The sequence below is a fragment of the Grampus griseus genome, assembly GCF_964374135.1.
Source record: "Grampus griseus genome assembly, chromosome: 1".
Taxonomy (NCBI): Eukaryota; Metazoa; Chordata; class Mammalia; order Artiodactyla; family Delphinidae; genus Grampus; species Grampus griseus.
In genome coordinates, this window is record NC_139017.1 from 66,008,767 (window position 1) to 66,030,839 (window position 22,073).

Genomic DNA, 22,073 nt, shown 5'->3' on the forward strand with positions numbered 1-22,073 from the left:
CAGTGGTAAATGGGAGTGTTTCCTTAATTTCTTTTTCAGATTTTTCATCATTAGTGTATAGGAATGCAAGAGAGTTCCCTTGGTATTTTAAAGAATAAAGCTATTTAGTTTCTGGCTCAACTATTCTTGCTCCAGGAAACTCTGTTTCTCCCCTCATTTATGTTCTCTTTTTGGTACCATCTCAGAACGTTTGATTAGCCACCCTGAATTCTCTTATGGCAGTGGTTCTCAAATTTGAGTATGCAACAAAATCACCTGGAGGGCTTGTTAGAACACAAATTTCTGGGCCCCACCCACAAACGTGTAATGTAGCAATTCTGATAATTTGCATTTCTAACAAGTTTCCAGGTGATACTGATGTTCCTGATCAGGAGACCACACTTAGAAAATCACTGTCACAGATTTTATTAACCCATAACTTGGGCATAACCTGGCAACTTCACACAGGTAAGTGACTCCTTCTTCCCAGAATAATAATCTCCCTTTAAAAATTCATTTCTGAATCACAATATACATTTGCATTTTAAGGCAATTAAAGTCAATAAGTCAGAGTAAACATTGAGTGCTTACTAGGGGCAAAACAGGGTTCTGATTACTAAAAACCTCACTGACTTTTCATTATACATATTAGAATTATTGACATACATTTTCTTGTTAGAACATAAACTTCTGACCCCAATTTGAGAAGGGAAATGAGGAGGTTCTTTGTTGAGTTCTGCCACACCAAACTCCAGGTCATAACAATGACCTTTAACTGTTACTGAACTTTTCATTCCTTACATTTTAGTACTAGATTATCTTCCCAATGTGTTAAGTGGGTTAATTTTATCTCTTTAAGCAGAATGCAAGCTTTGTAAGGAGACGACCCTACGTTACACTTTTTATCCCTTAGTAGTGCTGGACATGTGATAGGAACTCAACCTTTATTGGCTGACTCATTCATTCATCACTTCCCAACATGCTTTTCCTAAATCAGGGCTCCAAAGAGGATCATGAATTGCAAAAGCATCAGTCTCAGCCAGAGAAAGAACAGATTTCTAAGCCAACTGAATGACTTGTGTTTTAGTCACTCTCCTGGGTTATGCATGATTTTTCCTTGCCTCTTTTTTACCTGGATAACTGAGATCTTACTGTACCATGATGAATCATCAAGAAGAAATGCTGGAGAGAGATAGAGTTAGAAATGAAATTACATACTACCAGTGACAGCCCGAACTTCTAGGAATAGAAGGACTAGAAATTGAAAATGGAATTCTTTTTGTTCACCATCCTATAGATAACACTAATAATTCCTTTTTAGACATCAAAACTGGATCAATTTTGAGAAGCAAGAGAGAAACTGAGGAAAAAGAAATATTCAAATATCACACTCTATTGGGCTTATACGTTCATTTGTGGCTATCGGCAAAGTTATTAACACATAGCAAGGGTGATTTTGACCAAACTCAGTGATTATTAACTCTAACATAAATTCTACCATGCTGTTGCCCAGTGATTCTAATTCATATTTTGATAAACATTTTACCCAATTCTATATTTGCTGAATTAGAACAATAATTTGACAAGGACTCATGAAGGTACATAATGCTATCACCTTATAATTTCATGGCTCAGAGGCTCTCCAACTCTTTGCCCTTAATATACCCAGTGTTCCCCAGCCATTCTTCCCCTATAAAACCACTACCACAACCCCATACTGCCAGTGCTCCCCTTCCCTGGCACTATTAGTATGATCTTAAATATAGGGAGACAGGAAATAGCAGATGAAAGTTCAGAAAAAAGGAAATGAAGCCTACCATTCAGATGCTAAAGACTCGGCAGTTCTGTACTCACAATCCATTTTGGAGATTGTTCTGATGAAGAACTCAAACCTCACACCCTTTTGAGAAATGGAACAGATAACAATAGCAAAATTGGGCTGTTATTGAAATAAAACAGAAAATATGCTAGACACAATATTTAAGCCTTAGCACACACATACAAAAATTTTAACTAGATATAAATATCATACAGTCTTCAAAAAAAAAAAGTGATCCTTAAACTTTGTACTTATAAAGAACAAAAGACCCACCCATGACATTCTATCATGTGACAACTTATCAATGGAAAATAAAATTTACTAAATATCATACAGTCTTCAAAAAAAAAAAAGTGATCCTTAAACTTTGTACTTATAAAGAACAAAAGACCCACCCATGACATTCTATCATGTGACAACTTATTAATGGAAAATAAAATTTACTAATGTCTCCTTTAGACATAATTTTTAGAATTTTTCATTTATCCAGATGTCAATTTTTATGCTTTTGGTCAGTACTTAAAGGCTATATAAAATGCATTTATAAAACTCAACATTTTTATGCAAACTACATGTTAGACATAGAGAATCCTTACTAACAACCAATGATCTATGGCCCATATTTAAAGAACCACCTTTGTCCTTTTTTTTTTAAATATGGCATCTTTTTAAAAAAAATATTTATTTGTTTGGCTGCACTGGGTCTTAGCTGCAGCATACGGATCTTTAGTTGTGGCATGTGGGCTCTTTTAGTTGCGGCATAAGTACACTTATTTGCAGCACGCGTGTGGGATCTAGTTTCCTGATCAGGGATTGAACCCAGGCCCACTGCACTGGGAGCGTGGAGTCTTAGCCACCAGACCACCAGGGAAGTCCAAAAACCACCTTTGTCTTTTTAATCCTCTAGCTGAAAACAACAGAACAAAACTGGAATAGTAGTGATTAACTCACCTGGGGAAATGCAGGAATTATATTCTTTTGAAATCCCAAGTGCCACCAAATATTTGGGCAAAAGAGGATAGCCAATGATATACAAGGTTTTTCAACCTTTACAGTATGGGTCAGATAATTCTTGTTTATAGGTGGTTGTCCTGTGCATTGCAGGATGGGTAGCAATATTCCTGGTCTCTATTCATTAGATGCCAGTACTACTATCCCACCCTCTCAGTTATGATAACAAAAAATGTCTCTAGGGCTTCCCTGGTGGCGCAGTGGTTGAGAGTCCGCCTGCCGATGCAGGGGACGCGGGTTCGTGCCCCGGTCCGGGAAGATCCCACATGCCGCGGAGCGGCTGGGCCCGTGAGTCATGGCCACTGAGCCTGCGCGTCCGGAGCCTGTGCTCCACAATGGGAGAGGCCACAACAGTGAGAGGCCCGCATACCGCAAAAAAAAAAAAAAAAAAAAAAAAAATGTCTCTAGACATTGCCAAACGTCCCTTGGAGGAAGGCAAAACCATCTCTGGTTGAGGGCCACTATTATAAAGTGATAGGAGGGTAAAGTTCAAAATTAGATATTCATAAAAAAAACTAGAAGATTGCAGTCACAGAGGTATCAATTTGATTTTTTGCATTATCTCAAAGTTTCTCCAAAGATTCACATTTTCCCAATGGAATAATTCCCTCAAGGTACAAATGACACTCCAGAGACAAGAAGAAAAGTTCATTTTATTGTCCAATCATTTTCTTAAAAAAATTTAATTTTTGATAAAATAAAACAAACTTTTAGTACCATAGAAACCTTTCAACATGTACAACGACATATTATTACTATGTACAACTTCAAAAACAAATGCTGCCAGCTCCAAGTAAAGTGATGTTGAACACCCTGACTACACATAAGCTGTAGGAAATTTCCTAGATGGCCAATGTTTTCCTTAGCTTGGAAAAAAAAGTATACAATTGAAAAATATAAATAAGACCTTCAATCAGTTGAGAATCATAAAAACACTTTCTGAAGTTCAGTCATCTGGATCTTGGGGAATATGTAGTAGTTACGAGAGTTCAACAATTAAAATGAAAGCCTGTGGATATTGAAAACTGAGTATTCCAGGAGAGGTCCTGTAGGTTCACAGTCGGTCTATCAAAAATAAAAGCTATTCTTATTGTGGTGGAACTTGGTATCTGGCTCATATACCATTCTTCACCAGCTCATGGACTCCATTCTCATCAATGATTAAAGGTGCGTGGAATTCTTTATCTGCCACATAACTTTCTAGTCCCTACAAGAAGGGTTGAAATGAAACACAGTTAGAAAATTGGTGGACACTAGTCATGTAATGCTGGACTTAATGGCTATATAATAATGATAAAGCATGAATGCCAAGTTGGGTTGAGATACAGAATTTACAAGTCAATAAAAAATCTGCTTAGTATACTTTTTAAACTGGGCTTAATGACCTATTTATGGAAGCATAAAACAAACAACAAAAAGAGGGAAAGTTATTCTGATTATAATAAAAGTTTTAAAGTTAATAAGATGATAATCATTCTTCCTTATAATCATCACTTAGTAGAGTTAACATTCTAATAAGCAAGGTGGCTGTTTCTGATGTTAGAAGTGAACAATCTGACAAGGATCTCCAGAAAAAAATATTACATATTAGAATAAAGGGGTCCCTACATCCCCCAGTCTTAAAGGTGAAAGTACTAAGCATATGAACAAAACAGACCCACTGAAAGGAAAAATTACATCACACTAAAAAATGACAGATGATTTACCTAAAAAACAAGGCTTATTTTTTAAAAGCCCATTGCATTTCAATGTGTAGGTGAAATGAAGTAAACATTAAACATTCTGTTCATGGCAACTAATGGACAGATGCAAAGCCATAACAGGAACTCTCGAAGAGAAGGTTTCTCATTCTCAGGACGAGCTCCTCAGGGCAGGGCCACTGGAAAATGATGTTATCTTCTCTAAGGACAACTCTACTTCAACATAAAACAATATCACAATCCTACTTCTAAAAGAATAGGGAAAAAAGCAAAAAGCAAACTTACTTCTCCAGCATAGGAGATAAGAGGAGAGATTTCACATTGTATTGGTACATCATTGGCATCCTTCAAGCTAAGAAAAAAAAATCAGACACAGTAAAGATTCTGCTTCCCATGTTACTTGCCAGAGCGAAGATACAGACCATAATTTCCCTCTGAGAAACCTGCAGATAACAAAATTCTCCTAAACAAATAGAGCAGGTCCTACCTTCATGATCACTTAATTCCCTGAGGAGTAAGTTAACATGAAATCATCATGGTCCAAAAGACACTATCTGGGGTAATCACCAGTAGCTCTTCAAAGTACTTCGCCAACATTGACACACTTACCCCCTAATGTACATATCATTTTTTATCATTTCCAAATTTTAAGTTCATAGACAAGGGACTAGTTACTGAGTACACATTGTGTTCCAGGCTCACTGCGAGGCATTTTGAATCCTTCGTATTTGATTTTAACCCCTGCCACAGCCTTGCATGTTAGTTGGTCAACTAATGTTGACCAACATTCTAAAGCTGCACTGTCCAAGACAGCGGCCACAAGCCACATATGGTTATTTAAACTTAGATTAATTAAAATTTTAAAAATTAATTAAAAATTTAGAATTCAGTCCCTCAGTCATAATAACCACACTTCAAGTGTTCTGTAGCCATAAATGGCTAATGACTACCAAATTGGATAGCACAGATACAGAACATTTCCTTCATTACAGAAAATTCCATTGGACTAAAGGGTCAGTTAAATTATTTCCCAGTACAGCCCAAATCTCCTAGATTAGCTGAGCTGATTTATTCAATGTTTCAAGGTGCTTCTCGGCTACTTTCACCAAGGTCCCTTTTTTAAGAGCTAAGGCAGAATGCATCCAAGTGAAGGCAAGGCCAAAGTCACCACTTGCTTCCTCTAGATCACGTTCTAACATTTACAGCCACCTGCGATCCTGAGTTTCTAAATTACGTAACACAAAAGTCAATAAACAGTGCTTTTAATATGCTTAAAGTCACTAACTTCACTAACTTTGGTGGAGTCAATAAAATCAGAGGGCTTCTGAGGTTAGCCACACCCAATCTTTCTGTCAACAGAACCATTTAGTGAGCCTTCAAGGCACTCTATACCCTACTCCAACTCACTTGTCCTGCTACTTCCCACTCAAACCAGCCCAGACACACGCACTTTAGATTATTCCAAGTCATTCTCAGCTATGGTCCCTTTAACTATCCAAATCATACCCACCCTCCAAGACATAACTCAAGCCCCAACCTTCCTTTGACCAATGCATTTCATAGTGATTGCTCTCATTCAGTTATTTATAAAAAAATAAATAAATTTATTAGACATGTGATAAGTCACTGCCTCCTAGGGTAATTATTATTTATACCACACATTTAACACATACTGCCTGATGATGTTACTTAACTTTTATGTATGTGCATCTTGAATCTCCCAGTAGGCTGTAAGAAATGACTTATTTCTCTTGTGTAAGCTACTTCAGCACCTGGGATACTAACAGTACTGAAGGTCTGTGTGCAGGCCTACAAACGCTTGCTGGCTGAATGAATAAACGAACTATGAGGGTAGACGGATGGCAGATTAATTCAGGTAAAAGATGAACTAAAAGATAGAGCACATATCTCTCCAGCCAGAGATGTAGATATGTATCAGATTCTATCAAAAGAGCTCAAGAGATCTGGTCCAGACCCTCTGGGGCAGCTTGGAGTCCTATAAAACCAAATGGGAAAATGAGGACCCATTCCATTGATAAGATGTATATAACCCAGCCCCACCTGAACCCCTAAAGGATTTGGTGTGCCGGGAACTGAAGGTGTTTTTGAACCGGAGGAACACATAGCCGACCTGAATATAACTTCCCTTCTAGTACCACAAAGATACCAAAAAAAACTAAGAAAGTTGGATGCCCGAGAGGAGAAAAGAGAGGAGCTCCCGTCACCAAATGTAAAATCTCAGGAGATAGGCAAATCAGCCCCCAACAGCCCTGTCCCCTAATTCTTTAGTCAAGCATCCTTCTGGTAGCTAACACTGTTGAGTAGGTATTCAGGTAAAAAATAAAAATAATGTCATTTTGTCAAAATTCAGCATCCTTGCTTCCATTCTTTCAGAATACCTCCAAGCTGTTTCTTCCCTCTTTTATAAAAAATACTTTCTTTCCATCTCTCATTTTTAAGTAATCTTTTCTACTCTATGAGGGCATCCTTTAATGCTAAGAATTTCAGCAGGACCTATTTCTAATTCCATGATCTCATTTGGGGCCAAACTTTGATTTCAGTTTAACTATTCAACAAATGGTTAAAATGAAGTAAATTGGGATGGGGGGGAGTGTGAAATAAAAGAACCCAAACAAGAACTAAATAATGTTTAAAACTTTTTGTATCTTAACTGAGATAGCTGGATGTTGTTTTCGGCTCTATAATTAAGAAGCTGTTTCACTTTACAGGTTAAAAGCTATGGTTCAATCAGAAGGAAATTTAGGGTCAAAAATTTATTTTTTTAATTGTAAAAGCAGGTTGCTTCCACATATTAAAGACGATGGATGGGACAGAAAATGACAAAGGGCACTGCATCCCAGCTGCCATGGCATGAGGGCAATAGTTAGCTATGGCTGCTATAAGAAACTAGCCAGCTCTGTTGAGTCCACTTCCTTGTCTCCAGGCCCACATCCCAGAAACAATGACACTCACAGGGACTTGTCTCTACAGGGCAAAGATGAGTGGCACAGGCAGGAAAAAACATACAGATGAAACTGACATCACTGCCACTCTATTTTTGAGAAAACCCCCATCTCCAGATCCTTGGCTATGAACACATTTCCCAAATTATCTTACAAACTTAAAATTCAGACTAAATCTTATTACTTTTAAAGTGTAACAAGAATACCAAGCTGACTCTTTAGCTATAAAGATAATGGCTTTTTCAAACTCTGTCAGTACCCAAACAAGAGAGGATACATGCTACTTCTAGCTAAAAATTATCAACCATTAAGACAAAAAGACACTTTCTTTAGAAGCAGGAAATAACTGACTAAAATTAACACAGAGAGACGAAAAATGGAGCTGTTACTATGAGAATAAATCAAAAGAACAGTTTTCTCCACGTTAAGAGCCATCAAATATGTCAGGAGCAGTTAGCCTTTATACTGACAGCATATATCCAATTTGATAAGACACATCTGCAGAATGTTATTTTTATCCAGCTTATGCTAAAAGGGGTAGGCTGGGATCCAAATTTGTTCTCCCTGGCCTGTAACCTGCTCTAGATTTTATCTTTTACTTGTTAACTTGTCACTACAGGCTCAAATACCTATGGTCAAATTCTTTAGAAAAGCATGCTCCCCATTTCCAGCATGCACTGAGATTCTGAGTTAGTGTCATCCAGCGAGATACCTGCCACCAAATAAGCAGTACCCCCACCAAAGCTTCAATCATCCACCCCCCCCCCCAGACCACCAAAAGGCAGAGAGCACTAAACTACAATGCCAGTTAGTATGGAGGGAAGCACAGCCCCATCACCATGCACTGCAGGCAGGCTGGTATATTTACTTGTGATTGACATCAGCTGTGATGGTCTCTGACTTTCCATTTGTAGCACTGCTATGTAGGAACAAATAAGCATTAATGGGAAAGGAAACATACCAAACAATAAAAATGAAGTGGAACTGCAAAATATACTTGACTGAAAGGCATGTATTTATGGTAAACTATAAACTTGGCAAAGGAGATCTGAGGGGGTAAAAAAAACGAAAAACAAAAAACTCAATGGTCAAAGATGAAGCATGAGGACAATATGACATGGCACAGAGCAAGCCTGTTGACAAGACAGAGCCTGAAAGTAGCCTTGGACTGCGAGACAGTCTACTACTGCTCCTTCTTGTAAAAACACAGTTATGGACCAGTAAGTTCCAATGCCCAATGTTCTAACCTTTACCAAGGCATTCTAGCGCTTTTGTGCACACAAACAATCTTTTTATCCCTTAAGAATATAAATTATACGGCAGAATGTTTTTTACAAAAGTATAGAAACATCGAATGATTTAGAAAGGGGGAATTCTAGGTGCCAAAAGAGGTTTTATCAAAAAACATAAGACGTAACTTACTTTATCTCACATTTGAATAGCTCCAAGGATCTTCTTTTTTTTTTTAATTCTAAAATCCTAAAACGTTTCCAAAGTTTGAGTATCAGTGAATGTAAGTAGCGTGCACATCCCTTCCTGGCACCTCCCTCAGCAATCTGAAAGTGTCATGGTGAGAACTGAAGTGCGCCTATGTCTCACAGGCAGCCTGTGGGTGGCAGGTCTTTTGAGGGTTGGAGGGCAGGGGCTCGTAGAGAGCACTTAAGTGAGGCCACAGATATATGGGCAGCAAAAATCAATCCTCTTGCGCTGTGGCATAGTGGCCTCTGATGGACTTTAACCATGGGGCACACCAGAAGAATTACCTTCTGACCATCATTCAGTAGGAGTCAGTTCACTGACACAGTAGAGAGGCATCCAAAAAACCAAGAGTTTTAGAAGATTCCTCTTTAAGGGGAAGTAAAGCTATTGTTCTCTTTGTAACAGGCCAAGCCTTCATTACTTCACATCAGGATCTGCCCACATCAATACTTTGTTTTTTAAGTTCTAGGAATACATCAGAGATAGAGGAAAAAGAAGTGCAAGAGGAGAAGCCCAGGAAGCATACACACAAAAGAGAAAAGGCATCAACCTACCGCGGAATTGCTGGGAGGCGAGAGCCATTTTCATCTATGAAGTGGCCCCCGGCATTGAGGACCCAGCAATGATGGAGGGACATCAAAGCATGCCTTGCAGTAGTGGGGTTGTCCTTCCCGTTCTGACTGTCTGCATTCTTCAGTGGGGAAAACTCATCTTCCCGTAATACTTCATACACCACAAACTTCCTAGAGTAGAACCATATAAACACTGTTTTATTATGAAATAAAACTGTGCACACAGCTTCTGACTCCTCTCTATATAGCTAAGCCTTTGGTCTTCAATTACAGTCTCTCTTAATCCAATTTCAAACGAATGCTGAAAGAAATAATGTTCATTCCTGGATGAAATAAAGTTGGAATTCCCTTCTCTCTGCAAAATGAAAAATTATTTCCAACCCCAACAATAAAATACTTCATCTTAAGTCAGATTAGAAATCTTAATACAAAAAGATCATATTAGTACCTATTCTGGAACAAAAAAACAGGCAAAAAGGGTGATTTAGAAACATATATAGGAAGATTACTCTTCTGCATTTTCATATTGGTCAAATTCTGAGACACAAATCTCAACATCAATGTGATCTTTAACAGAGAGCTATATAAGATAAAAACATGTTCACTGAAACATTTACTCAGATCAATAAGACATCCTAAACACAAAATGGGCCAATTCTCTATCTCAACCTTTTCTGTCTCTCAGCCAAAATAAGTGACTTTAACAATTTTGCAGGAGAGTCAGATAATAAACTAATTGAAATTTTTAAAAAAGTGCTCACAGGCAACTCAAACCATATTCTTGGATTGGTGGTTTCACACTAGAGGATGATAATGAGTCAAAACTATACACTCACAATCAAAATGCCATAACTGACATATATGCTGTCAACTGTTTTCTGAAAAGAGTGTTCTGCCTAGAAGAGTAAAGGGCAACGTTTCAAGACATACTTAATCTTACTGATGCGATTCGAAACATACTTTGCAAACTGGAAGATGTCAAAGACAAATTTTTCCATCTTTATTCCATTTGGTTTGTCTGGCTTAATTAACTGCCCCTGGGAATCCACATATGGAATCTTCTTTTGAGCCACATGGTGCTGCAACTGAGGTTCATAAATACTAAGTAGGAAAAGAAAAAAAAAAAAAACGAAATCACTTTCCAAATTTAAAATGCCAGAGAATCTGATAATCATACTCAGGAGCAAACGCACCCACAATGAGTACTAAGATTTCAAAAGGAAAAGCATTTGTTAAATTTCAGTTCATGTTTAAATATTAAATGAATAGATTTCCCTATTCATTTCCTTAAATTAAAAAAAAAATCAAATCATGATCTCCAAAATAAAAAAATACACACACAGCTCACACCAACATCTCTCCCATGAATTCCATGTCTTTTATAAAATGTTCCACTCTTCGTCCCAACTTTCCCAACTGAGATACCATCAAGTGTTAGATGGAAAGATGAGTATTTATAATTACTTTGGATGAATTAATAACACAGCTACAAAAAGCATAGTGGAATGGGAAATATTTTGGGACTGGAGTTGAAATTCTAAAGTAAACCTAAAATGGAAATCAAAAGAAAGCTGGAGTAGCAATTTGCATATCAGACAAAACAGACTTTAAAGACTATTACAAAAGACAAAGAAGGACACTACATAATGATCAAGGGATCAATCCAAGAAGAAGATATAACAACGGTAAATATTTATGCACCCAACATAGGAGCACCTCAGTACATAAGGCAAATGCTAATAGCCATAAAAGGGGAAATCGACTGTAACACAATAATAGTAGTGGACTTTAACACCACAATTTCACCAACGGACAGATCATCCAAAATGAAAAAAAAATAAGGAAACACAAGCTTTAAATGACACACTGAACAAGATGGACATGACTGATATTTATACGACATTCCATCCAAAAACAACAGAATACACTTTCTTCTCAAGTGCTCATGGAACATTCTCCAGGATAGACCATATCTTGGTCACAAATCAAGCCTTGGTAAATTTAAGAAAACTGAAATCATATCAAGAATCTTTTCCAACAACAATGCTCTGAGACTAGATATCAATTACAGGAAAAAAACTGTAAAAAAGTACAAACACATGGAAGCTAAACAATACGCTACTAAATAACCAAGAGATCACTGAAGACATCAAAGACAAAATCAAAAAATACCTAGAAACAAATGACAATGAAAAGATAACAACCCAAAACCTATGGGATGCAGCAAAAGCAGTCCTAAGAGGGAAGTTTATAGCAATACAGTCCTACCTCAAGAAACAAGAAAAATCTCAAATAAACAACCTAACCCTATACCTAAAGCAATAGAAGAAGAAGAACAAAAAAACCCAAAGTTAACAGAAGGAAAGAAATCATAAAGATCAGACCAGAAATAAATGAAAAAGAAATGAATGAAACAACAGCAAAGATCAATAAAACTAAAAAATGGTCCTTTGAGAAGATAAACAAAATTGATTAGCCAGACTCATCAAGAAAAAAGGGAGAAAACTAAAATCAACAGAATTAGAAATGAAAAAGGAAAATAACAACTGACACTGAAGAAACACAAAGGATCATGAGAGATTAATACAAGCAATTATATGCCTATAAAATAGACAACCTGGAAGAAATGGACAAATCCTAAGTAAAGCACACCTTCTGAGACTGAACCAGGAAGAAATAGAAAATATAAACAGACCAATCACAAGCACTGAAATTAAAACTGTGATTAAAAGTCTTCCAATTAACAAAAGCCCAGGACGAGATGGCTTCACAGGTGAATTCTACCAAACATTTAGAGAAGAGCTAACACCTACCCTTCTCAAACTCTTCCAGAATACAGCGGAGGGAGGAATACTCCCAAACTCATTCTATGAGGCCACCATCACCCTGATACCCAAACCAGAAACAGATATCACAAAAAAGGAAAACTACAGGCCAATATCACTGATGAACAAAGATGCAAAAATCCTCAACAAAATACCAGCAAACAGAATCCAACAGCACATTAAAAGGATCATACACCATGATCAAGTGGGGTTTATCCCAGGAATGCAAGGATTCTTCAATATACACAAATCAATCAATGTGATACACAATATTAACAAATTGAAGAACAAAAACCATATGATAATCTCAATAGATGCAGAAAAAACTTTGGCCAAAATTCAACACCCATTTATGATAAAAACTTTCCAGAAAGTAGGCACAGAGGTAACCTACCTCAACATAATAAAGGCCACATATGATAAACCCACAGCCAACATTGTTCTCAATGGTGAAGAACTGAAACCATTTCCTCTAAGATCAAGAACAAGACAAGGTTGCCCACTCTCACCACTATTATTCAACATAGTATTGGAAGTTTTTAGTATTTAGCCACAGCAATCAGAGAAGAAAAAGAAGTAAAAGGAATCCAAATCAGAAAAGAAGAAGTAAAACTGTCACTGTTTGCAGATGACATGATACTATACATAGAGAATCCTAAAGATGCTACCAAAAAGCTACTAGAGCTGGGCTTCCCTGGTGGCGCAGTGGTTGAGAGTCCGCCTGCCGATGCAGGGGACACGGGTTCGTGTCCCGGTCCAGGAAGATCCCACATGCCGCGGAGCGGCTGGGCCCGTGAGCCATGGCCGCTGAGCCTGCGAGTCCGGAGACTGTGCTCCGCAACGGGAGAGGCCACAACAGTGAGAGGCCCGCGTTCTGCAAAAAAAAAAAAACTACTAGAGCTAATCAATGAATATGGTAGAGTAGCAGGATACAAAATTAATGCACAGAAATCTCTTGCATTCCTATACACTAATGATGAAAAATTAAGGAAACACTCCCATTCACCACTGCAAAAAAAAGAATAAAATACCTAGGAATAAACCTACCTAAGGAGACAAAAGACCTGTATACAGAAAACTATAAGACACTGATGAAAGAAATTAAAGATGACACAAACAGATGGAAAGATCTACCAAGTTCTTGGATTGGAAGAATGAGCCTGTGAAAATGACTATAATACCCAAAGCAATCTACAGATTCAATGCAATCCCTATCAAACTACCAACTGCATTTTTCACAGAACTAGAACAAAAAATTTCACAATTTGTATGGAAACACAAAAGACCCCGAATAGCCAAAGCAATCTTGAGAAAGAAAAATAGAGCTGGAGGAATCAGCCTCCTGGACTTCAGACTATACTACAAAGCTACAGTAATCAAGGCAGTATGGTACTGGCACAAAAATAGAAATATAGATCAGTGGAACAGTATAGAAAGCCCAGAGATAGACCCACACACCTATGGTCACCTTATCTTTGATAAAGGAGGCAAGAGAATACAATGGAGAAAAGACAGCCTCTTCAATAAGTGGTGCTGGGAAAACTGGACAGCTACATGTAAAAGAATGAAATTAGAACACTTCCTTACACAAAAATAAACTCCAAATGGATTAAAGACCTAAATGTAAGGCCAAATACTATAAAACTCTTACAGAAAAACATAGGCAGAACACTCTATGACATAAGTCACAGCAAGATCCTTTTTGACTCACCTCCTAGAGAAATGGAAATAAAAACAAACAAATGGGATCTAATGAAACTTAAAAGCAAAGGAAACTACAAACAAGATGAAAAGACAACCCTCAGAATGGGAGAAAATATTTGCAAATGAAGCAACTGACAAAGGATTAATCTCCAAAATATACAAGCAGCTCATGCAGCTCAATATCAGAAAACCAAACAACCCAATCCAAAAATGGGCAGAAGACCTAAATAGACATTCCTCCAAAACAGATAAACAGATTGCCAACAAACACATGAAAAAATGCTCAACATCACTAATCATTAGATAAATGCAAATCAAAACTACAATGAGGTATCACTTCACACAGGTCAGAATGGCCATCATCAAAAAATCTACAAACAATAAATGCTGGAGAGGGTGTGGGGAAAAGGGAACCCTCTTGCATTGTTGGTGGAATGTAAATTGATACAGCCATTATGGAGAACAGTAATGGAGGTTCCTTAAAAAACTAAAAATAGAACTACCATATGACCCAGCAATCCCACTACCGGCCATATACCCTAAGAAAACCATAATTCAAAAAGAGTCTTGTACCACAATGTTCATTGCAGCACTATTTACAATAGCCAGGATATGGAAGCAACCTAAGTGTCCTTCGACAGATGAATGGATAAAGAAGATGTGGCACATATATACAATGGAATGTTACTCAGCCATAAGAAGAAACGAAATTGAATTATTTGTAGTGAGGTGGATGGAGCTAGAGTCTGTCATACAGAGCGAATTGAGTCAGAAAGAGAAAAACAAATATCATATGCTAACACATATATATGGATTCTAAAAAAAAGGTTCTGATGAACCGAAGGGCAGGACAGGAATAAAGACAGAGACATACGGAATGGACTTGAGGACACGGGGAGGGTGAAGGGTAAGCTGGGACGAATGAGAGAGTGGCATGGACATATATACACTACCAAATGTAAAATAGACAGCTAGTGGGAAGCAGCTGCATAGCACAGGCAGATCAGCTCAGTGCTTTGTGACCACCTAGAGGGGTGGGATAAGGAGGGTGGAGGGAGACACAAGAGGGAGGGGAAATGGGGATATACATATGCACATAGCTGATTCACTTTGTTATACAGCAGAAACTAACACAACAGTATAAAGCAATTATACTCCAGTAAAGATGTTAAAAAAAAAAAAAAGAATAAAGCTGAGTAACTTTTTAAGAAGTAGTCATCTTAAACGTCTAAAAAGCAATCAAGTGAAGAATCAGATATTGAGATTGTCCTTCATTTAAAAATCTGGTGTGGGCTTCCCTGGTGGCGCAGTGGTTGAGAGTCTGCCTGCCAATGCAGGGGACGCGGGTTTGTGTCCCGGTCCGGGAGGATCCCACATGCCGCGGAGCGGCTGGGCCCATGAGACATGGCTGCTGAGCCTGCGCATCCGGAGCCTGTGCTCCGCAATGGGAGAGGCCACAACAGTGAGAGGCCCGCGAACCGCAAAAACAAACAAACAAACAAAAAAAAAACAGATGTCTGCATCGACCTCCAGAAATTCTGGTTCAGTAGATGTAGGGTAGACATCTGTATTTTTTAAGGTTTCCAGCTGTGGTAGAGAGAGGGTATTCCCTTTCTTATTCTTTGCTTCTCCAGAACCTAGCACAGTTGGAGGGAGGGAAGTAAGAGAAGAAGAGGGAGAACTGCTTTGGACTCCAGTTAATGCACTGAGGAGAATGGACTACTACAAATTTGCACTCGATGATATATCGTACTGAAAACAACTACAATGTCAGGTAAACTTCCATTTGATAAAGATGCTCATCAGAAAGGAAGATGAATCATGTACGATATGGACTTGAAGTTTCTTCCTACTTCTCAAGTGACTTAGCTTCAGATTAACAATAAATAAAAATTTTTAAAAGCCCCCATCTTGCCCATACTTGACAACATCTCTCAGAAACGGTACAGTGAAGAAATGGTTGGCAATGTTCCCCGCATTGAACAGCAGTCGTCCATCTGAGCTTCGTTTTTGAGCCGTAGACAGAGAAATCTCACTATATTCCACCACCTGGTATACTCCATCCACTTGGCAAACCACTCCAACTGGTTCTGTAGGGTTCGTTTTCTCTACCACCTGCCCACCAAAGGAAGACAACAGTAGAGAAAGAAATTTAATCAGGCGCTGCATTGGAGATCTGTCATTTTCCAAGACCACATTTACAATTTTACTTACTTTATCTTTAAGGTATTAAGTCAAGAGGAATCTTTAGATAATCATCTATCTGAGAAGAGGTAAATTATCTCCCTCCTATTTATCATCTAACTAAACTATACAGTAGAAATTCCATCATACACATAGGGCCCAGAAGAAATCACACTGGACTGGGAATAACTAAATGAGGAGTCTATGTCCCCCCGAATATGTTTTTATTACTGAATTTATCCTTAACCACACTCAACTACTTTGAGAATAAATGAAACAAAATCTGAGATTCACAAAACAAGAGAAGTAAGGCATTTTGCCTCTCATTTTGCACAAATCAATATTTCATTTGAAAATGGTATTTCTTTCATTTTCATTCATGAATATATATATAATATATATATTATAATATTATATATATTATATATATTATATATATTATATATAATATATATTATATATTATATTATATATAATATATACATTATATATATAATATATAATGTATATATTATATATAATATAATATATAATATATATTATATATTATATATAATATATATTATATATATTATATATATAATATATATAATATATATTATATATTATATATATAATATAATATATATATAATATAACAGCAAATTCCTTATGTTTCAGGAACTTGGCTAGGAGGTAGGAGGGTTAGAGCAGGCAGGTCACAGGGTTCCACTCCAACTTCAATCAGAAAAGCCCACTCATATTTATGTTTTGCAGGCTAGGTTTTGTTTGAAGTAAGAGGTTCTATGCTTTTTTAAAAAGTCTGAAAACCAGTGATTTGATAATCTAGCAAAGACTCTAGGCTGATCAGGGAGCTGAGAGAAAAGTATTTGGTCAAAATCAGAGGGAAAACATAAGAGTATGCAATTTTAAAAAACCTCACAGGTGATTCTGATACCCCACTACCCTAAGCATATATCACTGACCTAAATTAAGTGTTTAGAATAAAATTATGAAACAACTGTATGCAATGCACTAATAGAAAACTCAAGCCTCAGATGAGATGAATATCCAGCAGAAGAATCAAACAATTAAAATATATGAAGATATTATTTTTGCCCTGTTCGATTAACAATTCAGCATATTCCAGAGTATTTTGAAAAATCTGTCCCCACTTTGAAAAGTCTATCCAAACCATACATGAAATTATATCAATAAAATTAAAGATTTTCTTCAGCAACTGATCTCTTAAAATAAATACGGCCAGTAGCAGTCCCTTCCAGACAACTAAAGCCACTATTGAGCACTTAGTTTACACAGCAATTAGAGATATAGGCACTGAGTGTAGCTCAGTGAGGCTGGGCTACTGGATACGTAGGCCTGCTGTGTAGTTTCACTGTTTGCTGCCCTGAAAGGAGTACAGTATTCAATGAAAAGAAATCTTCTACCACAGAAGTGGATTAAACTGGAGGGAAACATACAGCAAAATTATTTAAACCAATCATGGACCTATTTGCAATTCTAGTCTATCACTTCACATTCTCTACAGTAGGTATCTCAGTAGACAGGGAATCTGGAATAGATTCCTCCCATTCCCATTAAAACACACACACACACACACACACACACACACACACACACACACACAAGGTTTGTTTTCCAATCACTTCTATACAACCCTACTCCTAACCAGCCATGGAAAATAAAAATAAGCATATTTACACTTTACTTCCCAAGTGTTAATCTGCCAGTAAAAGGTTTACTTTTATAACAACTATGAACCTCCAAATACTATAAAAGTCCAGATTACAAAAGAAAGCATTTGTAAAGTACATGAAGTTGGAAGTCAGTTTATATTCTACAGAAAAGATTTACAGCATAAAATTAAGAGGTCTCTTGATTTCCTACAAGTTAAATCCTGAAAAGCTGAGTTCAAAGTAACACTTCAACCTCAAAGTTACTGCAACTGCCTTACAAAATTATCTTTTCTTTTTTAAACATTTTTTAAAGGAATTTTTTCTTTCTTTTTTAAATTTAATTTATGTATTTATTTATTTATTTTTGGCTACACTGGGTCTTCATTGCTGCACGTGGGCTTTCTCTAGTTGTGGTGAGCGGGGGCTACTCTTTGTTGCGGTATGTGGGCTTCTCATTGCGGTGGCTTCTCTTGCTGCAGAGCACAGGCCCTAGGCATGCAAGCTTCAGTAGTTGTGGCACGCGGGCTTCAGTATTTGTGGCTTGCAGGCTCTAGAGCGCAGGCTCAGTAGTTGTGGCACACAGGCTTAGTTGCTCCGCGGCATGTGGGATCTTCCCAGACCAGGGATCAAACCCATGTCCCCTGCACCAGCAGGTGGATTCTTAACCTCTGTGCCACCAGGGAAGCCCTAAAATTATCTTTAATTAACAATCATTCCTACTCTCTCAGCTATGAACTTTTGTAAACCACTCCACTAAGTCTTTTCTCAAGACTCTCACTCCATGAAAAATACTTAATTCACCAAGACAGGAGCCTATTAAAGAATTAAAAAAGAATTCCCTGCATAGAATTCTACTACACACTATGAATCACTCCCTAATTTAGGTGTTTTTAAAAATATACTTTAACATCTTGATTTTTTTTAATTAAAAGCGTGGGAGGACAGATTACATAAATGGTTTCTACTATTTCTAAAAGTTTTTAACATATACCAGTCTTGTAATATTTCGGTTCCATCTGAATATGTATTTATGCATTCATTGAGTGACTATTACATTATATGCCAGACACAGAACTAAGCAGGAAGACTGAGACAGGATTTGTCCTAGAGGACCCAGGGGAAATGGAGAAGAGAGAATGGTTATATTTACATCCCTGTGTGATTAATATACTCATAAAAGTTGGCACACCAATTCAACGTTTTTTGAGCTGCCAGCAAAAATATAATTAATCTAAAGAATTTGGCTTTATAAATGTGATATAATACTAAAACTAGGAGTTGGGAAACAGTTCTAATCCTGCCTCCGCTAATGTGATGAAGGACCTTGAGCATGGAACTTATTTAGTACTGGAACTCAGAGTGTCCATTTCTGAGATCAAAGGGGTTGACCAGATAGATGATCTCTGAGGTCCCTCCCAGGTTCAACGTTCTCTAATCATTTAGAATTTAAATTGATTCTGAAGCTCAGAGCAGTAAAATTTTAAGTTTCCATTTTAGAAAGAAGAGTGACACCAAGTGGAACAAAGTCAGAAATACAGTTTTGTTTTGTTTTTTAAAGCTTAGTAGCTACGTAATTAAAATCCAATGCACTATTTCTATTACAGTTTAGTAGCTATTTACAATACAGCACAGATACTCATAGAGTACTGAAATGGATAGAGGTCTTCAATCAATGAACTAAACCAACCCTTTACTTTCAGAGTCAGGAGTCATCTTCTTAGGTCTACCAGCTTATTCTCTCAAAACTTGTACTAGTAAATTTAAGACTTCAGCTTCTGTGACTTTGCATTAGATTTGTAGATTAATTTGGAGAGAAATTACATCTTTATAATAGAAAATTTCCAACCAAGGATATGATATGTCTCTTATGGCAGCTCTTCTTTTTAAATTCATATATTTAAAATTTATATGTAGTTTAATTTGTTTTTGTCAGAAGCCTATACGGTTTTTGCTTCTGGGAAATAGGTCTTCCCTTCATGTTGATTATAAAATTATTCTAACACAACACTGTAAATCAACTAAACTCAAATAAAAAAATAAAAATAAATAAAATTATTCTAAACTTTCTTCTATCATCTTTATGGTTTTTTTACTTGGTAATGCCTTTGAAATTGATTTTGGTATGAGCTCTGAGGGTGACATCTTACTTTATTTTTATCCAGTTATCCCATTCATTTCCCCCCAATGAGTTGAAATGCCATCTTTACGTGAGTTTGTTTCTGACTGATCTGTTCCATTAACCTGGCATTCTATTCTGGTTTCAGTACTACACTCCTAGTTATTTTATTTACAACCCATTTTAATATCTGATAGATTGTCTTCAACCCTCTTCCTTCCTTATCATCATTTTTTTCAACATTTTCCTGGTCATCTTTACAATCTAAACTTTATTTATTTATTCTAAACTTTACAATCATTTTGTCACATGTCCCCAAAATAGTCTCACTAGGACTTTGATCAGGATTGTGTTATACTTTAATTCTGTGAGAAATGATACCTTTACAGATTTCCAGGAAAGTAATATTTACATTAATATTTTCAAATCTTCCAAAGTGTTATTAAGGTCTTTCATGTCATAAAGGCAAGTCTCTTATATTATCATCTATGCAACCAAAAAAAAAATGCTAAAAAGAACTATGCCAAGGACAGCTGTATTATATGGCATTACAAACCTCCCTCTGTCTCAATATCAGTATGTTTGTGGTCATTCATGCAGTTATTTAATCTCATTAATTGTCCTTATCCCCTATCTGCATATTTCCATCTTATTCACAAGACTGTCATGAGTTACCCTGTCAAATGCCTTACTGAAGTCTACATCTGCTATTTCTACCATATTTCCTTTACCTACTACTCCAGTAACTTTGTCATAGGAAGAAACTGGGTTAATCTGATCAAATACAACTTGATATTAATGAATCCAACAACTTGATATTAATAAGCCCATCCCAGGCCTAGTGGTGACCATTCACTTTCCCAGGTACTTACAAATCATCCTCGTATATTTTAAACTCTTACTTGTGATGGACTAAGCATACATCATTACGTCTAGAATCAAATGTTGCCAATTTAAGAAAAAAAGTGGGTGCGGGACAGTTTAGTTACTTTAGAAGATGAATGGTTCTAAAATATCCAAATCACCCTGATAAATCTAGTTTGACTCCTGGAATGTATATACTGACAAGAGAAAGACCACTTAAAGCCTCATTATAGTTGAGAAAGGCATTACCTTTGCTCCACAGTCTGCTCCTTTCTGAATGCAAAATCCAATGAACCGTGGGTCTGCCACTTTTACTAATATGTTGTCAACACAATAGACATGAATGCTCCAAATGCCTCTTTGCTCCATATCCTCCACAATGTTCTGGGCTGCAAGAGCCCGATAAAGACCACCATTCCCATCTGGGAAACACAACAGCCTGTTAGTAGCACACCAAAACTCAGTGTGACGGTAACCCAAAGATTGTTTAATGTTTCTCAACTGGGATGAAGAGCTCTGAAAACCAGTTTTACATTACAGGGCCAAGAAAACTGAATGTCCATAAGGAAGGATTCAGGTGTCAAAAAGTTATACTACGTGATTTTGAAGGTAATTTAGCGTAAGTATAATTACATTATTAATGTGGGGCTAGGCAACTCCAAAGAACATACTTTTCTTTTTAACTCAGCCCTTTTAACAATTTGGCCTATAATATATTGTGAAACATAAAATTCTTTAACAGGCAATTTTTTTTATAACATTTCAAGTTTTATTTGTATGATTCAAGTTAGCTCTGTATTTATAGCCCCAACACTGACAATTTCATCCATCTCAAAAATAAAAATACATGAGTATTGATACCCAATGATTTGTTAAGAAACCAGATTAATATGAAGGTCTATGGTGATTTAAACTAAATATATGCAAAAGCCTCTTCTTTCCCCATCTATTTTTAGTGCTGCTTTCATGTACTTCTTCCATCAACAACCTCAGCTACAGCTTAAATGACAAAAAATTAGACAACTTCACAAAACAAAGCTAAAAATAGTAAACTCTTCCATTAATTAAAAAGAATTGAGTGGGGGGGAGAAAAGAGTTGAGATGAAATAAAAGCCTCCACCTGCAACGCACCACTGTAAATACTGTTTTTATTTCCTTTCAGCCTTTCCTTCAAGAAGAGC

General features: G+C 36.9%; 1 protein-coding gene across 7 annotated transcripts in view; it reads right to left on the reverse strand.

The window, feature by feature from the left end:
• Positions 1 to 3,444: 3,444 nt before the first annotated feature.
• UAP1 (UDP-N-acetylglucosamine pyrophosphorylase 1) overlaps positions 3,445 to 22,073 on the reverse strand; it is a 37,684-nt gene continuing 19,055 nt past the window's right edge. For 2 of the 7 annotated variants that reach the window (XM_082671856.1, XM_082671858.1), the window contains 8 exons: positions 21,142 to 21,314; positions 15,974 to 16,167; positions 10,484 to 10,624; positions 9,506 to 9,694; positions 8,895 to 8,951; positions 8,341 to 8,391; positions 4,795 to 4,861; positions 3,445 to 4,016 (listed from right to left, as the gene is read on the reverse strand). In XM_082671856.1, coding sequence (XP_082527982.1) covers positions 3,924 to 4,016; positions 4,795 to 4,861; positions 8,341 to 8,391; positions 8,895 to 8,951; positions 9,506 to 9,694; positions 10,484 to 10,624; positions 15,974 to 16,167; positions 21,142 to 21,314 — 965 coding nt within the window. In that variant the 3' untranslated portion in view covers positions 3,445 to 3,923. The remainder of the gene's footprint in view (positions 4,017 to 4,794; positions 4,862 to 8,340; positions 8,392 to 8,894; positions 8,952 to 9,505; positions 9,695 to 10,483; positions 10,625 to 15,973; positions 16,168 to 21,141; positions 21,315 to 22,073) is intronic. The other 5 variants (XM_082671855.1, XM_082671860.1, XM_082671861.1 and 2 more) reach the window with 3 other exon arrangements.